The 13,007-nt window shown below is 54.4% G+C and overlaps 1 protein-coding gene across 1 annotated transcript in view; it reads right to left on the bottom strand.

The window, feature by feature from the left end:
* Positions 1–3,948: 3,948 nt before the first annotated feature.
* The window catches only part of KCNJ8 (potassium inwardly rectifying channel subfamily J member 8), a 105,645-nt gene continuing 96,586 nt past the window's right edge, over positions 3,949–13,007 (bottom strand). Inside the window, exon 3 of the mRNA XM_075343498.1 lies at positions 3,949–6,154. Coding sequence (XP_075199613.1) covers positions 5,263–6,154 — 892 coding nt within the window. The 3' untranslated portion in view covers positions 3,949–5,262. The remainder of the gene's footprint in view (positions 6,155–13,007) is intronic.

The raw sequence follows: 13,007 nt of genomic DNA on the forward strand, positions 1-13,007 counted from the left end.
TGACCGCCCGTCTCCTCCGTCCTCAGTATTCGGTGACCGCCCGTCTCCTCCGTCCTCAGTATTCAGTGACAGCCTGTCTCTTCCATCCTCAGTATTCAGTGACAGCCCGTCTCCTCCGTCCTCAGTATTCAGTGACCGCTCGTCTCCTCCGTCCTCAGTATTCGGTGACCGCTCGTCTCCTCCGTCCTCAGTATTCGGTGACCGCCCGTCTCCTCTGTCCTCAGTATTCAGTGACCGCTCGTCTCCTCCGTCCTCAGTTTTCGGTGACCACCTGTCTCCTCCGTCCTCAGTATTCAGTGACCTCCCGTCTCCTCCGTTCTCAGTATTCAGTGACCGCCCGTCTCCCCTGTCCTCAGTATTCAGTGACCGCCCGTCTCCTCCGTCCTCAGTATTCGGTGACCGCCCGTCTCCTCCGTCCTCAGTATTCAGTGACGGCTCGTCTCCTCCATCCTCAGTATTCAGTGACCGCCCGTCTCCTCTGTCCTCAGTATTCAGTGACCGCTCGTCTCCTCCGTCCTCAGTTTTCGGTGACCACCTGTCTCCTCCGTCCTCAGTATTCAGTGACCTCCCGTCTCCTCCGTTCTCAGTATTCAGTGACCGCCCGTCTCCCCTGTCCTCAGTATTCAGTGACCGCCCGTCTCCTCCGTCCTCAGTATTCGGTGACCGCCCGTCTCCTCCGTCCTCAGTATTCAGTGACAGCCTGTCTCTTCCATCCTCAGTATTCAGTGACAGCCCGTCTCCTCCGTCCTCAGTATTCAGTGACCGCTCGTCTCCTCCGTCCTCAGTATTCGGTGACCGCTCGTCTCCTCCGTCCTCAGTATTCGGTGACCGCCCGTCTCCTCTGTCCTCAGTATTCAGTGACCGCTCGTCTCCTCCGTCCTCAGTTTTCGGTGACCACCTGTCTCCTCCGTCACATCTTTGCAGTCACATGTCCAGTCCGGGACGTCGTAGTATTTTGGTCGGGGGTGTTAGAGACCAATTGTACCAGACAGGAGATCACCATCTTCGTCTATAGCCGCCTGCTTGGGGAGAACGTGGACTTGAACTCTAGCGCCACCTTTTGGACGTAGCAATCCTAAATGTCAATATCTGCCCTGTAACGAGCTTTGCTGCCTTATGTCTTAGGATGAAAGCCAAATCAGAATCTGAATTTACCGACGCCGTGTTTCGGGCTTTTGTCCCCTCATCTGTGTAAAGTATGAGAGGCCAAGACTGGGACCTAAGGGGTAAGGATTCTCCTTCTGGAGTGTGAGGAAACTTAAATACTTTGCATGCTCCTCTGGGAAATTTTAATATGCAAATTTGTCTCTTCAGGGAGAACGGGGGCTTGACATTTAGGATTGCTACTTCCAATAGGTAGCGCTAGAGTTCCAGTCCTCGTCCTGTCTGAAGGTGCAGCTATATATGACAATGGTGATTGTCTCCGGTCTGCTACAATTGGTCATGGACACCCCTAACATTCTTGAGTACCGAGCGTGCATACAGGACATGGCAGCTGAGTTAGGGTGACTTATGAGAACCCCCTTTCTGTAGCTCTGCACAGGGGGGTAATTTCTCTTGGACAACTCTTCTGATAATTCCTTTCCCTCCTCGGTCTGATATCTTGCGGGGAGCAGCATCTTGTGGCCGGTTTATGGTGAAATGATGGTCATCAGTCACTGGAACCTCCAGCAGTTTAGAAGGTCTTCTGTAACCAATGCTATCAGGATGTTTTACAGCAATAATTTTGTGGCGGTCTTGAGACGGCTCACTGGTGTTACCCATCATGAGATGTTTCTTGTGTTCTTCTCCCACTAGAGAGCTCCGGAGACGTCTCCACACAGATCGGTCCCCCTGACTCGCCCTATAACCAACCCACTGGAGAGCTCCGGAGACGTCTCCATACAGATCAGTCCTCCTGACTCGCTCTATAACCATCCACAAGAGAGCTCCGGAGACATCTCCACACAGATCGGTCCCCCTGACTCGCCCTATAACCATCCCACTGGAGAGCTCCGGAGACGTCTCCATACAGATCAGTCCTGACTCGCTCTATAACCATCCACAAGAGAGCTCCGGAGACGTCTCCACACAGATCGGTCCCCCTGACTCGCCCTATAACCATCCCACTGGAGAGCTCTGGAGACGTCTCCACACAGATCGGTCCCCCTGACTCGCCCTATAACCATCCCACTGGAGAGCTCCGGAGACGTCTCCATACAGATCAGTCCTGACTCGCTCTATAACCATCCACAAGAGAGCTCCGGAGACGTCTCCACACAGATCGGTCCCCCTGACTCGCCCTATAACCATCCCACTGGAGAGCTCTGGAGACGTCTCCACACAGATCGGTCCCCCTGACTCGCCCTATAACCATCCCATTGGAGAGCTCTGGAGACGTCTCCACACAGATCGGTCCCCCTGACTCGCCCTATAACCATCCCACTGGAGAGCTCTGGAGACGTCTCCACACAGATCGGTCCCCCTGACTCGCCCTATAACCATCCCACTGAAGAGCTCTGGAGACGTCTCCACACAGATCGGTCCCCCTGACTTGCCCTATAACCATCCCACTGGAGAGCTCCGGAGACGTCTCCACACAGATCAGTCCCCCTGACTCGCTCTATAACCATCCCACTAGAGAGCTCCGGAGACGTCTTCACACAGATCAGTCCCCCTGACTCGCCCTATAACCATCCCACGAGAGAGCTCTGGAGACATCTCCACACAGATCAATCCCCCTGACTCGCCCTATAACCATCCCACAAGAGAGCTCTGGAGACATCTCCACACAGATCGGTTCTCTTGACTTATCCTATAGCCATCCCACAAGAGAGCTCTGGAGACGTCTCCACACAGATCAGTCCTCCTGACTCGCTCTATAACCATCCACAAGAGAGCTCCGGAGACGTCTCCACACAGATCAGTCCCCCTGACTCGCCCTATAACCATCCCACAAGAGAGCTCCCCAGACGTCTCCACACAGATCAGTCCTCCTGACTCGCTCTATAACCATCCACAAGAGAGCTCCGGAGACGTCTCCACACAGATCAGTCCCGGTGACTCGCCCTATAACCATCCCACTAGAGAGCTCCAGAGACGTCTCCACACAGATCGGTCCCTCAGACTCTCCCTATAACCATCCCACAAGAGAGCTCCGGAGACGTCTCCACACAGATCAGTCCCCCTGACTCGCCCTATAACCATCCCACGAGAGCTCTGGAGACATCTCCACACAGATCAGTCCCCCTGACTCGCCCTATAACCATCCCACAAGAGAGCTCCGGAGACGTCTCCACACAGATCGGTCCCTCAGACTCTCCCTATAACCATCCCATGAGAGAGCTCCAGAGACGTCTCCACACAGATCGGTCCCCCTGACTCGCCCTATAACCATCCTACTGGAGAGTTCTGGAGACGTCTCCACACAGATCAATCCCTCAGACTCGCCCTATAACCATCCCACTAGAGAGCTCCAGAGACGTCTCCACACAGATCGGTCCCTCAGACTCTCCCTATAACCATCCCACTAGAGAGCTCCAGAGACGTCTCCACACAGATCAGTCCCTCAGACTCGCCCTATAACCATCCCCGAGAGCTCTGGAGATGTCTCTACATAGATCAGTCCTCCTGACTCGCCCTATAACCATCCTACTGGAGAGCTCTGGAGACATCTCCACACAGATCAGTCCCCCTGACTCGCCCTATAACCATCCCCGAGAGCTCTGGAGATGTCTCTACATAGATCAGTCCTCCTGACTCGCCCTATAACCATCCCACTGGAGAGCTCCAGAGACGTCTCCACACAGATCAGTCCCTCAGACTCGCCCTATAACCATCCCCGAGAGCTCTGGAGATGTCTCTACATAGATCAGTCCTCCTGACTCGCCCTATAACCATCCCACTGGAGAGCTCCAGAGACGTCTCCACACAGATTAGTCGTCCTATAACCATCCCACAATAGTTTGTGGGTAAAACATTTATTGATTGCAGCAGACAAACATTAATTCTAAAAATAATGAGAAAAGTCTATTGGGACAATAAATATGGAGGGGAGAGCGGAGGGGCGGACAAAGTGGAGGAAGGTGGTGGAAGGTGGAAGAGAATGGAGCATGGTGGAGGATATGGAGAACAAAGGAGGCAGGTGGAAGAAGCTGAAGAAAGACCAGGCAGATAGAGAAGACAGTAGAGGAGATAATAAGACAACCTTGGTGGAGGATGATGGGAAAAGGTTCAGGAGGGAGGAGATGGTTCAATGAACAGGGTGAAAGATGGCGGATGGTGGAAGGGAGAGGTGGAAGGCGGAAAAGGGTTTGGACGTGAAGATGAAGATGGTAGGAATGTGTAAAGGCTGGAGGAAGACAAAGAAGGGTGGAAAAAGATGGAAGACAGTGGAGAAGGTGAAATGGGAAAGAGGTGGAAGGCAGAGGATGGGAAAGGAATGTGGAGATGAGAAAGACGGTGGGGAAAGTATGGAATCTGAAAGGTTAATGAAAGATGGTGGAGGATGACGGAGTACAGTGGAGGAAAATGAAAGATGGTGGAGGAATGTGGAAGATAATGGAGGATAGTGGAATGTTGTGGAGGAAGATGGATGACAGTCTAGGATGGAGAAAGATGGTGGAGGGAGGTAGGGAAAAGTATGGAATGTGGAGAATGATGGAAGATGGTGGAGGACAATGAAATACAGTGTAAAGTGGTCGAAAATGGTGGAAGATGGTAGAGAAAGGTAAAGAACAGTAGAAAACGGTAGAAGTTGTTGGAGGGTAGTGAAAGATGACCGAGAGCGGTGGAGCATGGTAGAAGACAGGGGAGGATGGTAGAAAATGGTGGAGGAGGATGGAGGACAGTACAAGACAGTGGATTTTGGTAGAAGACTGGAAGGTGGTGGAAGTGGAGGATGATAGAAGATGATGGAGGACAAGAGAGGGTGCTGGAGGGTAGTGGAGGATGGTGAAGGGAGATTCAGGATGGTGGAAGACCGTGGAGGGTGGTAGAAGAGGACAGAGGATGGTAGAATATGGGGATGGATGGTAGAAGACGGAGGGCAGTGGAGGAGAATGATGAAAGACCTACAAAACTGTAGATGATTGAGGACGGTAGAAGACTGCGGTGGGAAGGGAGGGAAGATGGAGGGTGGTGAAGGGTGATGGAGTATGATTTAAGGCAGTGGAGTAGGATGGAGGGTGGTAGAGGATGGTGGATGGTGAAGGATGATGGAGGATAATGGAAGAGGATGGTGGAGAGCAGAGGAGGAGCGTGGAGGACAAAGGAGCATCTCTGTCATGTCTCCTTATTCTGCTCGGGGGCCATGAACTGAACTTTGGGCACAATGAGTCCCGAGTTGTTGCGTCTCATGGAGTTGGTGCGCCGCATGGAGTTGTTGCGTCTCATGGAGTTGCGCTTCCTCAGAGAGTTCTGATGGGAGAGCTCGCTCTTCTGGAGCGTCTGAATCAATATGGAGGGCTTTTCGTCCAGTTCTCGGGCGCTGCAGCGGGGAGTGGCCACTTTGGTAGTGTTGCCAAATTTGGAGTAGTCCACAGAATAGACACCTTCCTCCTCTGAGACGATGGGCACAAAGCGATGACCCCACAGAATCTCCTCGGTGATGTAAGAGGTCCGGGCTTGTGTGGTGATCCCTGTGGTCTCCACCACCCCCTCTAGTAGGACGATGACCTCCAGGTCCTGGGTGGACAGGTCGGTGGCGCAGACGTCGTACAGAGGACTCCTCTTATCTATCACATGACTGATGATCAGCGGCGCCACCAGGAAGATGTTATTGCTCTCGATGGAGTTGTCCACCGGGACGTCGATCTGGTGGATGGGGATGACCTCTCCTTCTGGAGTCACTGTTTTCCTGACCACCTGAATCCTCACGGAGGCGCTGATGATCATGCTCTTACGCAGGTCCCCGACCCGGAACATGAGGCAAAGCTTCCCGTTCCTCACAGCTATGACAGCATGGCGGCTGAAGATGAGGGTCTCTGCCCGGCGGTGGGACTGCGCCGTCTTCATGAAGATGCAGCCCAACATGACGGCATTAACGATCAGCCCCACAATGTTCTGCATGATCAGGAGAGAGATGGCGAGGGGGCACTCTTCTGTCATCATCCGCCCCCCGAAGCCAATGGTCACCTGCACCTCAATGGAGAAGAGAAAAGCTGCGGTGAAGGACCTGCAGGAGGAAAATAGGGAGTCACTGAGCAAGACGTGGTCATTATGGGGGCACTGAGCAAGACACGGTCATTATGGGGGCACTGAGCAAGACACGGTCATTATGGGGCACTGAGCAAGATGCGGTCATTATGGGGCACTGAGCAAGATGCGGTCATTATGGGGCACTGAGCAAGACGCGGTTATTATGGGGGCACTGAGCAAGACACGGTCATTATGGGGGCACTGAGCAAGACACGGTCATTATGGGGGCACTGAGCAAGACACGGTCATTATGGGGCACTGAGCAAGACGCGGTCATTGTGGGGCACTGAGCAAGACACGGTCATTATGGGGGCACTGAGCAAGACACGGTCATTATGGGGCACTGAGCAAGACACGGTCATTATGGGGGCACTGAGCAAGACGTGGTCATTATGGGGGCACTGAGCAAGACACGGTCATTATGGGGGCACTGAGCAAGATGCGGTCATTATGGGGCACTGAGCAAGACACGGTCATTATGGGGGCACTGGGCAAGACGCGGTCATTATGGGGGCACTGGGCAAGACACGGTCATTATGGGGGCACTGAGCAAGACACAGTCATTATGGGGCACTGAGCAAGATGCGGTCATTATGGGGGCACTGAGCAAGACGCGGTCATTGTGGGGCACTGAGCAAGACGCGGTCATTATGGGGGCACTGAGCAAGACGCGGTCATTATGGGGGCACTGAGCAAGACACGGTCATTATGGGGGCACTGAGCAAGACGCGGTCATTGTGGGGCACTGAGCAAGACGCGGTCATTATGGGGGCACTGAGCAAGACGCGGTCATTATGGGGGCACTGAGCAAGACGCGGTCATTATGGGGGCACTGAGCAAGACACAGTCATTATGGGGGCACTGAGCAAGACGCGGTCATTATGGGGGCACTGGGCAAGACGCGGTCATTATGGGGGCACTGAGCAAGACACGGTCATTATGGGGGCACTGAGCAAGACGCGGTCATTGTGGGGGCACTGAGCAAGACGCGGTCATTATGGGGGCACTGAGCAAGACGCGGTCATTATGGGGGCACTGAGCAAGACACAGTCATTATGGGGGCACTGAGCAAGACGCGGTCATTATGGGGGCACTGGGCAAGACGCGGTCATTATGGGGGCACTGAGCAAGACACGGTCATTATGGGGGCACTGAGCAAGACACAGTCATTATGGGGGCACTGAGCAAGACGCGGTCATTGTGGGGCACTGAGCAAGACGCGGTCATTATGGGGGCACTGAGCAAGACGCGGTCATTATGGGGGCACTGAGCAAGACGCGGTCATTATGGGGGCACTGAGCAAGACACAGTCATTATGGGGGCACTGAGCAAGACGCGGTCATTGTGGGGCACTGAGCAAGACACAGTCATTATGGGGGCACTGAGCAAGACACGGTCATTGTGGGGGCACTGAGCAAGACATGGTCATTATGGGGTCACTGAGCAAGACACGGTCATTATGGGGGCACTGAGCAAGACGCGGTCATTGTGGGGGCACTGAGCAAGACACGGTCATTGTGGGGGCACTGAGCAAGATGCGGTCATTATGGGGGCACTGAGCAAGACACGGTCATTGTGGGGGCACTGAGCAAGATGCGGTCATTATGGGGGCACTGAGCAAGACACGGTCATTATGGGGGCACTGAGCAAGACACAGTCATTATGGGGGCACTGAGCAAGACGCGGTCATTGTGGGGCACTGAGCAAGACGCGGTCATTATGGGGGCACTGAGCAAGACGCGGTCATTGTGGGGGCACTGAGCAAGACGCGGTCATTATGGGGGCACTGAGCAAGACACGGTCATTATGGGGGCACTGAGCAAGACACAGTCATTATGGGGGCAATGAGCAAGACGCGGTCATTATGGGGGCACTGAGCAAGACACGGTCATTATGGGGGCACTGAGCAAGACGCGGTCATTGTGGGGCACTGAGCAAGACACAGTCATTATGGGGGCACTGAGCAAGACACGGTCATTGTGGGGGCACTGGGCAAGACGCGATCATTATGGGGGCACTGAGCAAGACGCGGTCATTGTGGGGCACTGAGCAAGACACAGTCATTATGGGGGCACTGAGCAAGACACGGTCATTATGGGGGCACTGAGCAAGACACGGTCATTATGGGGCACTGAGCAAGATGCGGTCATTATGGGGGCACTGAGCAAGACACGGTCATTATGGAGGCACTGAGCAAGACACGGTCATTATGGGGGCACTGAGCAAGACACGGTCATTATGGGGCACTGAGCAAGACACGGTCATTATGGGGGCACTGAGCAAGACACGGTCATTATGGGGCACTGAGCAAGACACGGTCATTATGGGGCACTGAGCAAGATGCGGTCATTATGGGGGCACTGAGCAAGACACGGTCATTATGGAGGCACTGAGCAAGACACAGTCATTATGGGGGCACTGAGCAAGATGCGGTCATTATGGGGGCACTGAGCAAGACACGGTCATTATGGGGGCACTGAGCAAGACACAGTCATTATGGGGGCACTGAGCAAGACACGGTCATTATGGGGCACTGAGCAAGATGCGGTCATTATGGGGGCACTGAGCAAGACACGGTCATTATGGAGGCACTGAGCAAGACACAGTCATTATGGGGGCACTGAGCAAGACGCGGTCATTATGGGGGCACTGGGCAAGACGCGGTCATTATGGGGGCACTGAGCAAGACACGGTCATTATGGGGGCACTGAGCAAGACACAGTCATTATGGGGGCACTGAGCAAGACGCGGTCATTGTGGGGCACTGAGCAAGACGCGGTCATTATGGGGGCACTGAGCAAGATGCGGTCATTATGGGGGCACTGAGCAAGACACGGTCATTATGGAGGCACTGAGCAAGACACAGTCATTATGGGGGCACTGAGCAAGATGCGGTCATTATGGGGGCACTGAGCAAGACACGGTCATTATGGGGGCACTGAGCAAGACACTGTCATTATGGAGGCACTGAGCAAGACACAGTCATTATGGGGGCACTGAGCAAGATGCGGTCATTATGGGGGCACTGAGCAAGACACGGTCATTATGGGGGCACTGAGCAAGACACAGTCATTATGGGGGCACTGAGCAAGACACGGTCATTATGGGGCACTGAGCAAGATGCGGTCATTATGGGGGCACTGAGCAAGACACGGTCATTATGGAGGCACTGAGCAAGACACAGTCATTATGGGGGCACTGAGCAAGACGCGGTCATTATGGGGGCACTGGGCAAGACGCGGTCATTATGGGGGCACTGAGCAAGACACGGTCATTATGGGGGCACTGAGCAAGACACAGTCATTATGGGGGCACTGAGCAAGACGCGGTCATTGTGGGGCACTGAGCAAGACGCGGTCATTATGGGGGCACTGAGCAAGACGCGGTCATTATGGGGGCACTGAGCAAGACGCGGTCATTATGGGGGCACTGAGCAAGACACAGTCATTATGGGGGCACTGAGCAAGACGCGGTCATTGTGGGGCACTGAGCAAGACACAGTCATTATGGGGGCACTGAGCAAGACACGGTCATTGTGGGGGCACTGAGCAAGACACGGTCATTATGGGGGCACTGAGCAAGACATGGTCATTATGGGGTCACTGAGCAAGACACGGTCATTATGGGGGCACTGAGCAAGACGCGGTCATTGTGGGGGCACTGAGCAAGACACGGTCATTGTGGGGGCACTGAGCAAGATGCGGTCATTATGGGGGCACTGAGCAAGACACGGTCATTGTGGGGGCACTGAGCAAGATGCGGTCATTATGGGGGCACTGAGCAAGACGCGGTCATTGTGGGGCACTGAGCAAGACGCGGTCATTATGGGGGCACTGAGCAAGACGCGGTCATTATGGGGGCACTGAGCAAGACACGGTCATTATGGGGGCACTGAGCAAGACACAGTCATTATGGGGGCAATGAGCAAGACGCGGTCATTATGGGGGCACTGAGCAAGACACGGTCATTATGGGGGCACTGAGCAAGACGCGGTCATTGTGGGGCACTGAGCAAGACACAGTCATTATGGGGGCACTGAGCAAGACACGGTCATTGTGGGGGCACTGGGCAAGACGCGATCATTATGGGTGCACTGAGCAAGACACGGTCATTATGGGGGCACTGAGCAAGACACGGTCATTATGGGGGCACTGAGCAAGACACGGTCATTATGGGGGCACTGAGCAAGACGCAGTTATTATGGGGGCACTGAGCAAGATGCGGTCATTATGGGGGCACTGAGCAAGACACGGTCATTATGGGGGCACTGGGCAAGACGCGGTCATTATGGGGGCACTGAGCAAGACACGGTCATTATGGGGGCACTGAGCAAGACACGGTCATTATGGGGGCACTGAGCAAGACACAGTCATTATGGGGCACTGAGCAAGACACGGTCATTATGGGGGCACTGAGCAAGACACAGTCATTATGGGGGCACTGAGCAAGACACGGTCATTATGGAGGCACTGAGCAAGACACGGTCATTATGGGGGCACTGAGCAAGACACGGTCATTATGGGGGCACTGAGCAAGACGCGGTCATTATGGGGGCACTGAGCAAGACGCGGTCATTATGGGGCACTGAGCAAGACGCGGTCATTATGGGGGCACTGAGCAAGACACGGTCATTATGGGGGCACTGAGCAAGACACGGTCATTATGGGGGCACTGAGCAAGACACGGTCATTGTGGGGTCACTGAGCAAGACGCGGTCATTATGGGGCACTGAGAAAGACACTGTCATTATGGGGCACTGAGCAAGACACAGTCATTATGGGGGCACTGAGCAAGACACAGTCATTATGGGGGCACTGAGCAAGACACGGTCATTATGGGGGCACTGAGCAAGACGTGGTCATTATGGGGGCACTGAGCAAGACACGGTCATTGTGGGGCACTGAGCAAGACACTGTCATTATGGGGGCACTGAGCAAGACACTGTCATTATGGGGGCACTGAGCAAGACGCGGTCATTATGGGGGCACTGAGCAAGACACGGTCATTATGGGGGCACTGAGCAAGACACGGTCATTGTGGGGCACTGAGCAAGACACGGTCATTATGGGGGCACTGAGCAAGACGCGGTCATTATGGGGGCACTGAGCAAGACACAGTCATTATGGGGGCACTGAGCAAGACACGGTCATTGTGGGGGCACTGAGCAAGACGCGGTCATTATGGGGTCACTGAGCAAGACACTGTCATTATGGGGCACTGAGCAAGACACGGTCATTATGGGGGCACTGAGCAAGACACTGTCATTATGGGGCACTGAGCAAGACACGGTCATTATGGGGGCACTGAGCAAGACGCTGTCATTATGGGGCACTGAGCAAGACACGGTCATTATGGGGCACTGAGCAAGACGCGGTTATTATGGGGGCACTGAGCAAGACACAGTCATTATGGGGGCACTGAGCAAGACGCGGTCATTGTGGGGCACTGAGCAAGACGTGGTCATTATGGGGGCACTGAGCAAGACACGGTCATTATGGGGCACTGAGCAAGACACAGTCATTATGGGGGCACTGAGCAAGACGCGGTCATTGTGGGGCACTGAGCAAGACGCGGTTATTATGGGGGCACTGAGCAAGACGCGGTCATTATGGGGGCACTGAGCAAGACACGGTCATTATGGGGCACTGAGCAAGACACGGTCATTATGGGGGCACTGAGCAAGACACGGTCATTATGGGGGCACTGAGCAAGACACGGTCATTATGGGGTCACTGAGCAAGACGCGGTCATTATGGGGGCACTGAGCAAGACACGGTCATTATGGGGGCACTGAGCAAGACACTGTCATTATGGGGGCACTGAGCAAGACACGGTCATTATGGGGGCACTGAGCAAGACACGGTCATTATGGGGGCACTGAGCAAGACACGGTCATTATGGGGTCACTGAGCAAGACGCGGTCATTATGGGGGCACTGAGCAAGACACGGTCATTATGGGGGCACTGAGCAAGACACGGTCATTATGGGGGCACTGAGCAAGACACGGTCATTATGGGGTCACTGAGCAAGACGCGGTCATTATGGGGGCACTGAGCAAGACACGGTCATTATGGGGGCACTGAGCAAGACACTGTCATTATGGGGGCACTGAGCAAGACACGGTCATTATGGGGGCACTGAGCAAGACACGGTCATTATGGGGGCACTGAGCAAGACACGGTCATTATGGGGGCACTGAGCAAGATGCGGTCATTATGGGGGCACTGAGCAAGACACGGTCATTATGGGGGCACTGAGCAAGACACGGTCATTATGGGGGCACTGAGCAAGACACGGTCATTATGGGGGCACTGAGCAAGACACGGTCATTATGGGGGCACTGAGCAAGATGCGGTCATTATGGGGGCACTGAGCAAGACACGGTCATTATGGGGGCACTGAGCAAGACACGGTCATTATGGGGGCACTGAGCAAGACACGGTCATTGTGGGGCACTGAGCAAGACACGGTCATTATGGGGGCACTGAACAAGATGCGGTTATTATGGGGGCACTGAGCAAGACACGGTCATTATGGGGGCACTGAACAAGATGCGGTTATTATGGGGGCACTGAGCAAGACGCGGTTATTATGGGGGCACTGAGCAAGACACGGTCATTATGGGGCACTGAGCAAGACGCGGTCATTATGGGGCACTGAGCAAGACGCGGTCATTATGGGGGCACTGAGCAAGACATGGTCATTATGGGGTCACTGAGCAAGACACGGTCATTATGGGGTCACTGAGCAAGACACGGTCATTATGGGGGCACTGAGCAAGACGCGGTCATTATGGGGGCACTGAGCAAGACATGGTCATTATGGGGTC

Source organism: Anomaloglossus baeobatrachus, chromosome 4 (genome assembly GCF_048569485.1).
Source record: "Anomaloglossus baeobatrachus isolate aAnoBae1 chromosome 4, aAnoBae1.hap1, whole genome shotgun sequence".
NCBI classification, from domain to species: Eukaryota; Metazoa; Chordata; class Amphibia; order Anura; family Aromobatidae; genus Anomaloglossus; species Anomaloglossus baeobatrachus.